This window comes from Mus pahari, chromosome 17 (genome assembly GCF_900095145.1).
Source record: "Mus pahari chromosome 17, PAHARI_EIJ_v1.1, whole genome shotgun sequence".
NCBI classification, from domain to species: domain Eukaryota; kingdom Metazoa; phylum Chordata; class Mammalia; order Rodentia; family Muridae; genus Mus; species Mus pahari.
This window is the reverse complement of record NC_034606.1, coordinates 45,604,831-45,620,331: the sequence shown is the minus strand read 5'-3', so window position 1 is coordinate 45,620,331 and position 15,501 is coordinate 45,604,831. Positions and strand designations below refer to the sequence as shown.

The 15,501-nt window shown below is 43.7% G+C and overlaps 1 protein-coding gene across 1 annotated transcript in view; it reads left to right on the top strand.

Moving 5' to 3' along the window:
• Positions 1 to 15,501, top strand: part of Enthd1 (ENTH domain containing 1) — a 105,377-nt gene that overhangs the window by 34,871 nt on the left and 55,005 nt on the right. Inside the window, exons 3-4 of the mRNA XM_021216941.1 lie at positions 9,365 to 9,483; positions 14,235 to 14,361. Coding sequence (XP_021072600.1) covers positions 9,365 to 9,483; positions 14,235 to 14,361 — 246 coding nt within the window. The remainder of the gene's footprint in view (positions 1 to 9,364; positions 9,484 to 14,234; positions 14,362 to 15,501) is intronic.

Genomic DNA, 15,501 nt, shown 5'->3' with positions numbered 1-15,501 from the left:
ATATATATATATATATATATATATATATATATATATATATATATATATATAAAAGCAAAATTTAAAGATGTTTAGAAGATTTGTTAAAAATGTGTTTTCTGTAATGTTAGGATAGAGAAATACTCTTTTTAGACATAACAAAGTGGGAGTAGCTTCTTTCTTACACCACCTGAACCCCTGGGATTGAATGCAGGTCTTCTGACTTGGCGGTGTGTGCCCTAACCCACCGAGCTATCGTGAACCTATTATTTTCTCTTGTGTGGTTCTGGGGTTAAACTCTGGGCCTCACCCATACTACCAGAGCACTCACCTATCAACTATGACCTCAGCCCCCCAAACAGCACAGATGTAAATACAGCAATAAAGAAGCCAGCGAGTGTGCTGTGTGGTAGCAGCATTCTTTTGTTAGCCCAGTGCCTGTCCCGTGTCTACCTAATCTCTACCCCACATGGGTAGAACCTGAGAATAATTACCTGTAATTGCTACATTCTATGGTGACACATTATTTAGGGGCGTGGCCTAATCAGCTTTGTCTGGTGGTGTCAGTGGAGACAGCAAGAGGTCTCAAGTAGGAGGGGGACAGAACACATGGCTGCTGGCCTGAAGATGGGTTGAGGAGTACAAGAGGCTTCTTAGCATGACTTAGCAGCCATGGGGGAATGGAGCCCCAGCTGAGAGGAGCTTAATTCCACCAAAATGTGAATGACCTTGGAAGTAATTCTTCCTCAGTCTTCAGACAAGAATTCTGCTGAGCTGTTACTTTGATTTTGGCCTCGTGGACCCCGGAAACAGTTGAGCATGAGGAAGCATCTCTCTTGGTTTCCTGGCGCTGCTTTTGTGTGTAAGTCTGATTGGTGTTGAGTTTTGCATTGTAGTGAAGTCAGAATCTGGTTTAATTCGTCTGCACATGACTATCTGGTCTTCCGAACCCCACTTACAGAATCACCCATCTGTCCTCTCCCGCCAGACATTCCGGGTACCGTGGTGACCGTAAGTGTGGGGATTCATTTCTGAACAATCTGTCCTGATCCATGGATCTATACGTCTGGTTTTGTGCCCGTACCATCTGCTCTGATCAGCTTTGGGGAATTTTTCTGCAGTAGATTTTGAGATCAAAACCCACCACATAGAAAGCAGAAAAAAAAAATCAGAATACTATGGGGAAAATTTTCTAACACATATAACTGAAAAGGGATTAACATCCAGAGTACATAAAGATGTCTTACTAATCGATACATAGGGGAGAGGTGGACAGAAAAATAGACAGAGAAGCAAAATGGAGGACAGACATGCGTGAGGCCAAGAAGCACTATTTAGGATGTCAGTCTTGCAGCCTCATGATAGCAACAACAGCCATAAAAGGAAATCTTGTGAGAAGGTATCACTTATGCCAACTTCAGAGCCGCTAGAGAGATTCCTCTTCTGTTCCCTTCCACCAAGCTCTTCATCCACGTGCTTCTCCATCCCTCCTCCTGGCTTCCTGTTGTGGGATGACTGTATTTATGTGTTTGCCTGGACATCAGGATGGCCAATCATTTGCCATTGTGACACGTGACTGTCATCTACACATGTACTGGACCATATTCATAGCTCTTCTGGGATGCACGTGACCCACGGGTTACAGGTCAGACATAGGTACTGAGGCAGTGACATTAATGGCTGAGGTCTGGTTCAGAAGCCATGTCGCCTGGCTTTGGTGTGATCTCAGATGTATTATTTAAGCCCTTCCCTTGTGAATTGACCTTCCTGAAATGATAATGTAGACTCCTGGAAAACTGGTGCAGGAGGGATCTGAACTGACCCAGCCTCGGCACAATGACCTCAGGCTCGGGTCTCTGTCACTCTTCCCATCACATCTGAGACCAGCTCTGTTTCTCCACCAGGGTAGAGTTCGGGTTCATTTCTTACTGAAGTTCGTTCTTTACAGATCTGGGATCTGGGCCCACAGGACAGGGAAGAAAGCCTTGCACTTTAGATAACCTGTCCACCTCGGTGTGAAAGTGAGTGTTCCTCCGTTCAGTGTGGCAGCACCTTCACGCATCACACTTGCCTGTCCAGATGCACCTGGAAAAGAAGAGCTCTGCCCTTCCCCATCCGTTTCCAGGCTCCAGGCATGGCCGCACCAAGAGGCTCCCGGCAGCACACCTGCCCACACAGATTCTGAGGAAGAAAGGCATTCTGGGCCTTGTTTCTTTTCTTGACCATCAGCTATTTTATTTTCTTTCTTTTAACTGTTAACTATTTTTAGTTATGCCCACTTCTATATAAGGTTTCTGTTACTTTTAAAAACTAGTTTTGTCTTTAAAATATCTCATTGTTGGGTGTTGAGTTATGAAAACCTTTGCATGTGGTGTATGTGCCTGTGCATGTGTGTGCCTCTCTCTCCTCTCCCTCTGTCTCCCTCCCTCCCTCCCTTCCCCCCTGTGTGTGTGTTCCCACGTGCTCCTGAGGACTGAGCTTCTCACATGTCAGGCCAGTATCAGACTCAGATCACGTGTGTTTATGGACAAAGGCTGAAATAACATTGTCGTAACCCTCTTTCTAAAGTTCTGCTGGGATGATGGTGGCCCCTCCTTCTTATCACCTACCCACTTCATTTAGTTTAAAAAAAAAATCTTCCTAAATATGCTTTCTTCTTCTTTCTTCTTCTCACCTTTAAAAATTGCCTTTCCCTAGCAAACCCTAAAATTCACCTTCAAAGGGAAAGAGATAGTATTTGTATCCCCTGCCTCTGCTGAGAAGAAGTAGTCAAAGAGCAAACGAGAGGTGTGGCTGGAGCACAGCCTCCAGAAGTTTACCTACAAGGTCGTGACGCTCCACCCCTCAGCTGCTAGAAAGCTGGTGACTGAGCCATCGCCATCCCACCCCAACCCTTTCCTGAGAACTCCTTACAACAGAGGAGCGCCTCTTTGCCTAGGGTCATGGTCCCTCTTGGGGGGGTGTGCACCCACTGATTATCGGTGAGGAGGGTCAAGCTTGACAGCTCCAGAAGGGCCCACCCAGTCCTCCCTTGTTCAAGTCCAGTTCTGCCTCCCTGAGTCCCCACAGATCTTGTTCCTCAGAGCTCCTCCTGGTGAACCCCAACATGGACAAGTGCCTTAGACAGTGTATTCTGGGGGAACTCAACAGTAGCTTTCTCTCCAGATTGAAACTAGCAGACAGTATTAACAGGTGAGTGTGAATGGAAGAGGAAAAAGAGAAAACAGATGCTGGGAACAACTGATGGCTGCTGAGTTCAAGTGGTGAACACCCAAACGCCTCACGGTACTCTTGAGTGATTTCTGAAAGTTTAACATTATGATGAAAGTAAAAGTTTTGGTTTTTTTTTTTTTTAAAATAGTAGAATAGAGATCAGACGCTTGAAGCTACTCAAGTGTGCTAATGCTCCAAGAAGAGGAAATTGAGCAGAGCGTGGTGGCTCATCTGCAATCCTTATACGCAAGAGGCTGAGGCAGAAGGTTTGCTGTGAGTTTGAAGCCAGCTTGGGCCACACAGTGAGAAGAACTGGAGTCAAGAGTCCAAATGTGTGAGTCTGCAAATTACAAAGAAGACTCCATCGGCATGAAGCTGCTTTTCAATGTCCCTGCTTCTTCAGTGGTCCACTGAATCCAGTCCTTCCAATCTCCTCTGTCCGCTCCCTTTCTTTCTTCCTTTCTTATGTTCATGTGTGTGCCTATATGCGTGAAGATGAGTGTATGTAGAAGCCATAGGTCAATTTTGGATAGCTTTTCTCAATTACTGTCTACCTTATTTTTTGAGATGTGGTTTCTCACTGAGCATAGACTGCAGTGGTTCAGTGAGGTTAGGTGACCAGGGAACTGCAGGGACCTTCCCATCTCTCCTTCCCTAACTGTGGGATTTCTAAGTGCACAAGCTGCACCTGGCTTTTATATGGGCCGTGGCCATCCCAACTCAGGTTCTTGTGTATACACAGCAAGTCCTTTACCAACTGAGCCATCTCTCCATCACCTGGGTGTTTTCTGAAAACTTAAAACAAAACAAGAAACAACCTAGCCTCAATTGTGTTGCCCAGGAAGGCCTCCGAGCTGAACCTGAGTGTTCTGCCCCAGCCTCCCTAGACGACAGTATATGCCACCATCCCAGTTCTGAAGAGTACTTCAGAGTAATTGATTCACGTTTGCTTACATCACCCCCGAGAGGACCCTGCTGATCTATAGTGACAGCTGGGGGAGAAGTGGGATGGTTTGGATGTGTGCGTTTACAGGGCATCTCAGTGCCAGAGCCACAGTTGCGCTGATAGTGTCTTGTAGTCAGAGCTCGGTATCTCATCTAAGAGCTATCAAGGGGCCCATCAGTTCTGCTTCGAGGCATTATCTGGGCTCTGCAGGCTCAGTGGGATCTCCATCTCTCCAGATAGTCTCTAGGAAGTTCCGCAGCCGCAGTGCTGAGCAACTCACATGATGTCCCTGGCATCCCTTCCTGTCCCCTCTCCACACTTTCCTCAGAGGCTTCTCAGTCCCAGCCTCATCCTCCATGGCTTGCGGTCCCACAGCCTTAATTGCTGGATTGTGATGGTGCCAGAGGGGGCTTCATTTCCGCTGAGGAACCAAAGGTGTACACTCACCTCCTTGACGTGTGGCAGTCTAGAGCACATGCTGTTTAGTCATGAAATCCGATGAAGCACACCTCACTTCCAGTATTGTGCTATCTGATATCAAGGGAGGAAGATCACAAATGTCTGTGGGCTTTCTGCAGCCTGCCTGCCGTTCTTCATGCCCACAGATAGCTTCAGAGTATTTTAACCAGTGTGCTGCCTCATTTTAACTTGATCTGGCCTAGAATCACCTAGGAGGTCTTGGTGAGGAAGTTTCTAGATCAGGGTGGCCCATGGGCATGTCTGTGAAGCACTGTCTTCATTGTTAGTTGAGGTGGGCAGATCCACCCTTAAAGTGGATAAGGCCATGGCCTGAATTGGGTTCTGAGCTGTGTGAGAGTGGAGAAAGCTCACTGTGCACAGGCAGCAAGGCAGCAGCACGAGAGACTTCGTTTCTCTGCTCTCAACTGTGGCTGGGATGTGACTAGCTGCTGCAGTTTCTGCCTTGAAAGCCAAAGAACCCTTTCTTGTCTCTCCCCTCCCCCTCACTCCCCTCCCTCAGTCGCAGCAACAGAAGAGAAATGTGATTCTGGGCCAGAACACATCCGTGCTGCGTGCTCCTCTCATGAGTTCCTCAGAAGGGAATTAATCTACCCCCGTGCTGTCTGTCAAGCCCGACCCATGGCATTTCAGAGATAATTCTGCTGCTGAGTACTGAAGGAGCAGTTACAGTTTCTGATTAAACCTCAGGAAAGCAGATAGATGACAGAAGTCCCGAGTCCCCACTGTTTGCCAGGATTAATTAGAAAATCTCTAAGTCAAAAATAAGTCCGTTTTAATTACTCATTTTCATGTAAGTTTACAACAAAATGGAAAACTACAAACATATATGAAAGGTTCTCATTACCTCTTCAGGATCTGGCACCTACTATCCTTGTGCCTTCTGCCAGAAATGATTTCTGTCCTGTTTATTGGGATTCGCACCACCCGTCAAAGCCCCTGGTGTTATAGTCAGTTCTTTCCCATAAGCCTGTCTGTTTGCGGAGCTTAACTTCCTGCCAGGCCGTGGGCTTGTTGAAGGGAGAGCTTGTCTCATGCCGACCTATTGCTTCTAAGGCATTTTCATGTATAATTCCAGACTTACAAATTTCTTCACAAAGTTTTGGGTTAGAATGTGGAATTTTATAAGAGAGAATAAACAAAGTCTAGTATATTATAAATATTATAAATATAGACATAAAAGGAAAACAAATCTGACATGGTGGTACATAGCAGTAATCCCAGCTACTTGGGAGGCTGAGGTAAGGGTGTCATGAGTTCAAGGTCAGCCGGAAGTACATAGTAGGACTCCCAAAATAGAGAGTCCTTGCCTAGCATGTGTGTTCAAGGTCACCCGGAAGTACATAGTAGGACTCCCAAAATAGAGAGTCCTTGCCTAGCATGTACATAATATCTGGTGTAATTCCCAGTAATGGAAAACAAAAAAAGAAGAGAAGAAGAAAACGATACCACATGTATGTTCTCACTGATTTTTATTTTTAATTATGTGTGTCTTTGTGTGTGTGTGTGTGTGTGTGTGTGTGTGTGTGTGTGTCTATATGGGTTTGTGTGCATGAGTGAGAGTCCATGGGGCTTACAAGAGGGCATCAGATGCCCCTGGAGCTGAGGTTACAGTTGATTTCAGATGTGTGCCACCTGATGTGGGTGCTGGCAACCAAGTTCAGGCCTTCAGCAGTGATGGTGCATGCTCTGGCCACTGACCACACCCACTCCTCTCACATTTCAAGGAGCGGAAGTACCATTAGGATTGAGACCTGCAGCACATCACCCAAGGAAAACCTACAGGGTCCTTAGCTATGGAAACTGTGCCGTTCCTTTCTCTTGCCGAGCTCGGGTCTGATGTCACATCTCTCACAGAGTCTTACCTTTATATGTAGTGTCTGCATGCTTGAAAGTCTTCTCAAAATATCAAATACGTGCAAAAATTGTGCTTTGGGAGAAGAATCTCACTGTAGAGCCCAGGCTGACTTCAAACTTAACCATTCCTCTGTCCCCAGTGCTGGGCTTACAGACATGTGGCCTCTGTGCCAGGCTGGACTGACTTCAGCATACAACCTATCAAAGCCCTTGGATTCATACATTCTTAGAAGTACTTATCACACATAAAGAATCCAATGTAATTGGAAACACACGCTTTTATGAGCTAAGCAGAGCCGTTCACCCACATCTGAGTACTATTCATTGCTCGCTGTAAGCAAGCACCATGCAACGTCTATTTTATTTCATGGTTTTTGTACACATAAATGCTTTAAAAACCTGTTCATATAAATCATAGCCAGGAGTAGAAGGTACTGTATTGCAGCACTGTCAATCAGTCCTGTGCTTTCCTTCTAAGTAATGTGCCAACAATTATCTAGTGACTTATTAGAGAAATATTTCCTATCTCTTGTCAGCTGTAACTTGATGAAGTCTTTCATGTTTTTGAAAGCAAAGAGTTGAGAACACATTGTTTGGGGAAAGATTTTTTTTTTTAAACCATCATTAGGAGTAATTTACTTTTTCAGCTTCTGGGAATAATACAAAATACCCTTTATTAAAATGTATCAACTATTAATTAAACTTGTACTCTAACCGGACATAATCAGAAATTGCAGGGCAAATGAAAACACTCACTGCCCTGTGGCTGTCAGTGCAATGGACTTTGCAGAAACTGATTTTACAGTGCATGCTCTAAGTGTTTCCAGTTCTTGGTAGCTGCAGACTTGGTTTATGTAATTTTGGGAAAATATCTACCATATAATCTAGTTGGCAAATGCAGCTTCATTGTCAAAACAGTAAATTGAATTGGATTTCAAGTGGCTTTTTCTCCATCAGATGCCCTACATATTTATTCTAATAAATATAAATATTTCTATTACCCTTAATCTCTACATCCTTTACAATTATCATATTTCATGCACTTATTTGGGGTGTGTAAGCGCCTGTGTATGTGTGCTTCCATATGTCATAGCATGTGAACAACTTTGCCAGCTAAGCCATCATATCTGCCCTTTTTGTTTCCAGGGGGCAGGCATTTCATGATCCCAGTCTGGTCTCAGAATCTATATGTAGACACTGGCCCTGAACTTGGGATCCTCCTGCCTCTGTCTCCTATGTGCTAGGGTTTCAGGCATGTGCTACCTGTCACATGCTGTCACAGGGTTCCCAGACTCTTTCCTAAGATGACTAGTTCAGATTTGGAGCCTTGTGAACTGCTGCGCTGAAAACATAAACACACCTCTCCCCACATCCCCGGCTTTCATTGCTCTGCTCTGGGGGACCATTCCTTAGGAGCCATTTGCTCTTTGACCCTAGTTGGGGATGAAAAGCACATGAATGTAAAGTGAAGTTGGTCACTTGCCCTGTTGTTTTGTGCTGTCATACAGTATGTCTGAACATCAGGTGTCCTAGTACAGACTGGTGTAAGTCCCCTTATTGCCATTGCTTTGCCCTCAAAAGACTATGGATGGAACAGACTGCTGGGTCTCCCCTGTCCTGACCAGTGGAGGTCACGCTGCGGTGGCTTGTTTGTTTTGCTCTATTATTGGTGCCTTATGTTTGGAGAAGAAGACCCATTCTCAAAGCCGATGCATGACATGTCTTTGTTTTGTGAAGTGGGGGAAGTTATGAATGGCAAAGAGAAAAGAGTTGGCCAGTTCCTCCTAGGCAGATACACCTTTGGGAAAGACCTGTAATGTTGCAGATGTAGAAATTGATTTCTTTAAAATGGTTGCCATAATCTTAGCTCCTGTGGGACACTTATGCTCTCCACATCAAGTGTGCAGCTACCAACATGAAGGCAGCCTCCTCATACCTCTCACTGTCCACGATAGAGTGGGCACTAATGCTTTAGACAGGTCTTTCCTTTTAGTGCTCATGAATGCTGGGTAAATGCTAGGTGACTGAGCTGCATCCTGGCCCAGAGCTTCACCTAGAACTGGTACTAATGCAGTAACTAATCCAACAAGGCAAAGGGTATTAAAACTGAAAAAAAAAAATGCCAAATACAATAAATGTAAGCAGACACAGCAGTTTCTTTTCCACTGGTGTGTTTTTTCTTTTATGTTTAAAGTTTTTATTTTATATTAAAGGTGTATTTGCCCCATAATCTATACATTTCTGATCTGTTCTTCCTATAGAGAATAAATTAAACTCACTTCACAGTAATCTAAGACTCCTTAAAAAATCCTTATAGTATTTAAGACTCTTTAAATAATCTAATAATTATAGCCATCATTTGTATAATCCTAAAATTCCCTTTGAATAGCATTTACCTTTTAAAGTTTTATTTATTTATTTATTTTATTTATTTATTGGTTTTTCGAGACAGGGTTTCTCTGTATAGCCCTGGCTGTGCTGGAACTCACTTTGTAGACCAGGCTGGCCTCGAACTCAGAAATCTGTCCGCCTCTACCTCCCGAGTGCTGGCATTAAAGGCATGCGCCACCACACCTGGCTTAAAGTTTTATTTGTTATACATTACTATGTGTTACCCTATAGCTACCACTACATTTTACATTATTTTAAAAAATACTTCTAATAATAAAGCTATAATAAAATTGCTGAGATGAGCCAGGGCTATAGACATCAAACTGTAGTTTCTCAACCCTTCTGGGCTCGCTAATGTTGTCAAGTAGTGTACCTGCAGAGGTGGCTCTTGGTGTGTGATGTGTATTTAACACACAGAATAGGTCTTCAGAAGACGTTAAAGTTAGACACAAATACAAAAATACTAATATTTATTTATATATTGCTTTGCATTGTTGACAGAAAACACATCCAAGGCCAAGCTGAGGCTGGAGCAGTGCCAGGATGTGCCCATGCCTGCTGGGACCTCTCTGCCCCTGTACTTCCCTTCATTCGGGATGAAGGCGTGGAAATCTACAGAGGTAGGTTCTCTGGTTCCCTTTGCCGCTGTGCAGGTAACCAGCCACTTCTGTGGAACCCACCTTTGCAACTCTGCAAAGCTGCCCCGCTGCTCTTGGCATTTGTGTTTTATGTTATTCAGAGTTTTAAGTATCAGTAAGGTAAAATTGTGATGAGTTTTCCTTTATATTATAGTTTGTGCTGTTCATTTTCTTATTTGCTGGTGCTAGACATGGAACCCAGTGCATGCTGGGCAAATACTCTACTACTGAACTACACCCACAGCCTTAAAAATCCTTTATTGTGACTTAATAGGAAGTTGACAAAACAGTACAGTGTCTTAACTGGCCTTCTTGCTCTCTGCAATGTTGGCAATGCCATACATTTAGATAATGACATTTAACCATTTTCATCCTCCTTCTTTTCCTCTTCTTCCCTTTCCTGCCCCTCTTCCCCCTCCCTCCCCACAAGGAGCCCTTCTACTCAGCAAGTCCCACACAAGATTAGGCCTGACAGCACCTGTGCTTGGACATGTAAATCTGACTAAACTCAGAGGTTGGACAACAGAAGATATGAAAGCAGGAGGGGTGGGGCCTTATGGGCACTCTCCTGTCCATGCTGAAATGAGGAAATCAATATAATAAATGTATTTAAGAAGTTGGTCCAAATCTACAGCACCACACATAGACATGTGAGACGGTGAAATACCTCACAGAATATTACTCAGTCTCACATGGAATTAGGTAAAACACAATTTTTGTGCCTTTCACACTGATGAAAAAAAATGTTTAATTGCTACCAACCTGTATTTGCACTGAGAGGAAGGGCCCCTCCAGCATGCTGCTGGATACAAACAGGTGCGGCATCTAAGGGTTCAATTTGACACCATTCAAACTCAAGACAAGCCCTTGTGTGAGTGCTCAGAGATGCCACTGTGAACATGCCGCTTGTATAGGTGGCTCTGTGAAGCTTTTTTTTTTTTTTTTGGTTTTTCGAGACAAGGTTTCTCTGTATAGCCTTGGCTGTCCTAGAACTCACTTTGTAGACCAGGCTGGCCTCGAACTCAGAAATCTGCCTACCTCTGCCTCCCGAGTGCTGGGATTAAAGGCATGCGCCACCATGCTTGGCTTCTGTGAAGCTTTTTATTGCAACAGTTGTAATAGATGGAAACAAGAAAAGTCCTGAAGTGATTACCAAAGGGAATGACCAAGTCAGTTTACATGTCAGGACCACAGCTCAACTCTGTCCTGAGAAAAGCATGTTTGTAATGCATACCTCAGTGAACGAAGTCACTGCAGGATAGCACACAATGAATGATTATATTACTATGTAGAAAGATGACCTAGATAGATTGCTTACTCCTGAGAGGATAGATAGATAGATAGATAGATAGATAGATAGATAGATAGATAGATAGATAGATTTCATTTCGCTTTAAAAAAAAATGTGTTGACACAGAAAATTTCCCCCAAATTCTTAAGACAGAGTACTAGCTACCACCAGCAGAGGAACAGCAGCCAGTGGGGAAGTGAGCGGAAACTCTGTGCTCATTACCACACACGTTATTGGGTGTGTTTGCAGTGAGTATTTTATAATCTATAAAATAATAATAAAGGGACAAATAAAGACCTTAAAGTGGACTTTGAAGCAGAGGCAGTGACACAGCTGAGACAAGCATGACACACCATCAGAATCAGAATCAGAATAAGCATAATTTCCACTTCTCCGGCAACTCTGATGAGGTCAAAATTTTGCAAGTAGGACATACTGTGCAGAAATAAACCAAAGGGCAAAATTTGTGTATTCTTCATTTTGCAAAATCCTAAATGGAAGCAGCAGAACACAGACACTTATCATCCATCACTATTGATTTAGCAACTCACAAAGACATCGAAGGTTTTGGTCAGCCTTAATTTTGTGTGAGCCACTTCACAACATCCCTATCAGTTGCCATGGAAACAGCTGCAACCAAAAAAAAAAAAATCGCAACCTTGTTTTTTTATTTTCTTAGTGGGCAGGGGAAAAAGGGAATTTTTGTTTGTTTGTTTTTGAGGTATAGTTAAAGCTACAAATAACTTTATTACCAAACTTAATGATTAAAAACTCTGGACAGTATGAAGAAAATGGACCAGTGTCAATCATAAACATAAAAGGGTTCCTTAGTTTTGAAAGTAATACTCTAATGAACCTGTTCTACTTTTGAAAGCTTTGTTCTGATAAGAATTTTATTTGTAAGGCTGGAGAGATGGCTCAGTCAGTGAGAACACTTGCTGTGCGGGCATGAGGACCTGAGTTCAAATTCTGAGTACCCATATAAGAGGGGGTGGTGCTGAGGAAGGGGAGGGAAGGAGAAGGGGAGGGCAGAGACAGGAGTATTATCATCAAACACAGTGAGCGAGCGCAAGGTTCAGTGAGAGCTCTTGTCTCAAGAGAATAAGGCATAGAATGAAAGAGGAGATCCCTCATGATCCTGCAGTCTTCAGATGCTTGTGTGTGGACACATGCTTTTGCACACATGCACACACATGTGCAAACACATGCACACACAGAAAGCTCAATGGAAATATGAGTTCAATATGTAGAAGTGTGCCTTTCTTTTTATGGCTAAATGGCACTTCACTGTCTGGAGGGAACACTGTTCGCCCATTCTCCTACCAAAGCTTACTTCCAAGTTTTGGCAATCATGAATAAAACAGTCATGAACATTTATATGGTAGAATAAGCCAGAGTCAGATATATGTGTGTAGATTTTTGTCATTGAGAACCAGGAAAGCTTTGAATCATTATAAAACACAATTCTTAAAATATAGAATGAAATTAATGTAGTTACATTCATTTGGGGCTTTTCTTCCGCAATGGTATTTTTGCTCTGAAATGATGATGAATTTAATGTGTGCAGAATCCAACAGGTAACCATGGATACTCTCTGTTTGCATTATCTTTGATATCCTTAGCATGGAAGAAAAGACATGCAGATAGACACATGACAGAAGAGATTGTCATAGGCTTGTGTTGATGGCATGTCAGTCTGAGCTCATGCTATTTGCCTTATCAAAAAGCTAAAGAAAAAAGCATATAATAATTTCACTTGATAGAGCAGTGCATTTGATACAATCCAGCAGCCACCTATGGAAAGACTCAACAAACTGGAAATCATATGGTGGACAAACAGTATGAATAGTCATTCAGCAGCTATGCATAGTAAAGAAATGCTGGGAGAGATGGCCAGCGTTGTCACCCCAAGACACACTCAGTGTAATAGCAGAATGGCCGGAAGGAAGCGGTGACAGCCCCTTACGCTAATGAGGGTGTGGAAGGCCAGACCACTCCTGTTTGCTGGAAGGGATTTCAAAAGGTAAAGTCACCATAGAGAACCACTTGGCTGCATCTTACTGAACACTGGGCTGGGGAGAGGATCTGTGGTTTAGAGTACTTACTGCTCTTGCAGAGTACCCAGGTTCAGTTAAGAGGCAGAGGCAGGTGGATCTCTGTGAGTTCTAGGCCAGCCAGGAATGCATAGTGAGACTGTCTCAAAAACAACAACAGAACCTGAATATATGACACCCACCCATATACCTCAGCAATGGCACCCCTAGCCATCTCATAGATGTGGAAACTTACTTACAATATACAAAAACTTGCACCCAGAAATTTTATCTGAAACTGCCCAAATCTTACAAGATAACATATACACTTGAAAGGGTTAAACGTCAGTATCTGGGTTACTTCTCAGTAGTGACAGGAGGAACTCTCAGCGTACACAACAACCTGGGTAGATCTCTAGGAACTATGCTGGATGAAGCGAGTCAATCCTAAAGGGTTGTTATTGTGTCACCCTATTATATAACACACTTTAAAGGTCAAAGTTACAGACATGCCAAACAGATTTATAGGACCCCGGGATAGATTTGCTTTGTTTCCTGGCTGAATTCATGTCAGACCCCAAACACGATGTCCTAGTTAGGATTACTGTTGCTGTGATGAAACACCATGACCAAAGCAATTTGGTCATTTGGGGAAGAAAGGGTTTATTCATTCACAGTTCCATAAAACATTATCAAAAGCAGTGAGGGCAGGAACTCAAGCAGGGCAGGAACCTGGAGGCAGGAGCTGATGCAGATAGAAGCCATGGAGGAGTGCTATAAACTGACTTGCTCAGTCTGCTTTCTTATAGAACCCAGGACCACACCACCCACAATGGGCTGGGCCCTTCATCATCCATCACTAATTAAGAAAATGCCCAGGCAGTGGTGATGCACGCTTTTAATCCCAGGACTAAAATCAGGTGATCTCTGAGTTCCCTACCAGCCTGGTTTACAGAGTGAGTTCCAGGATAGTCAGTGCTACAGAGAAATGCTGTCTGGAACACTCCAGCCACCCTACAACACCCCCCCCCAACACACACACACACACACCAACAAATGCCTTACAGGGTTGCCTACAGCCAGATCTTATGAAAGCATTTTTCAGTTAAGACTCCCTCCTCTTCAGTGACTGTAACTTGTGTCAAGTTGACACAAAACTAGCCAGCACACGCTGACTTTTCTTTTGATAGTGTGTCTAGGTTTGTGCACAGGAGTGCAATTGCCTTCTGAGGCCAGCAGCATCAGGGCCCTGGAGCTGGAGTGACAGGCGGGAAGTTGTGAGCTGCTGGACGTACATGCTGGAACTCAGCTCCAGGCCTCTCAAGGACAGCAGCACTCTCAATGGCTGACCCATCCCTCTGGTGCAGCTTTTGTTTTTCAGTGAATGTGCTCTCTCTTGTTTCTGTCAGGACCTAACACTGTTGTACTCCTACGAGCATCCGAAGCAACCTTTGCCGAGGTTACCTCCTTCCTTTACCTCTCCTGCTTCCTGGCTGTCAGAAGGGGAATCGGAAATCTGCAATCTCTGGAACACAGGTAATTTGGTTACAGATGAAATTTTTTTTTCAGAAACAGAAGTGAGATGCACTTGAAGGAAAGGCTACACAAATACAAGATCTGATTTTGAAATATAGCAATGGTTGACTTTGTTTCAAATCATTGGTTATCAGCGGCAGGACTGGCATGATAAATCCAGCCCATATTGTGGCCTTTGACTCCCATTTTGTTGGTCACCTCATTGTAAATGGCTGTAATCCAGGGACAGCTTACTTGACATTTAAATCTGTCTGTCTGTCTTTGAGACAGTGTCTCACTATGTGTAGCCTTGGCTTACATAGAACTCCAGCTTTTCATTCCATGCTATCCTGGCTCTAGCTCACTGCCTCCTGGGTACTGAGCTTGAGGGTGAGCGCCACCACATCTGCCTTGCTTAGTGTTCTTCTACTGTCCTGTAAAGCAAACAGCTCAATCTGAAAGCTTGAAGGAAGAGCAATGGGGAAAACTTTTCCTGTATTCTAACATCGCCTAACATTTTTTTTTTCCTCCTAACATTTCAAATATAGACTTTCTTTTTGGGAGCAGCTTTCGATTCACAGCAGAACTCAGCAGAAAGTGCAAAGTGTCTCTGAGCTCCTGTGCAAAACACACATGGCTTGTCACTATCCACATCTATTACAGTCAGGCCTGTATTGACACCATGGTCATTCTCAATCTGTAGTTTTGTCCCAATTCACTCGTGGTGTGGGTATGGACACGTGACATACATACACTATTACCACCCAGTATGGTCTCATTGTCCCAAGGTCTGTCTGTGCTGGCAGCCATCAACCTCTTTACTATCTCCATTGTTTTTCCTTTCTTAGAATGTCATAGCATCAGAATCATGCACTTTAGTGAATCAATAACTTTAGACTGGCTTCTTGCTGGGTGTGGTGGGGCATGACTTTGATCCCAGCACTTGGGAGGCAGAGTAGATAGATCTCTGTGAGTTCAAGGCCAGCCTGGTTTAAAAAGCAAGTTCCAGGAGAGCCAGGGCTACATGGAGAAACCTTGTCTGAAAGAAAGAAAGAAAGAAAGAAAGAAAGAAAGAGAGAGAGAGAGAGAGAGAGAGAGAGAGAGAGAGAGAGAGAGAGAGAAAGGAAGGAAGGAAGGAAGGAAGGAAGAAAGAAAGAAAGA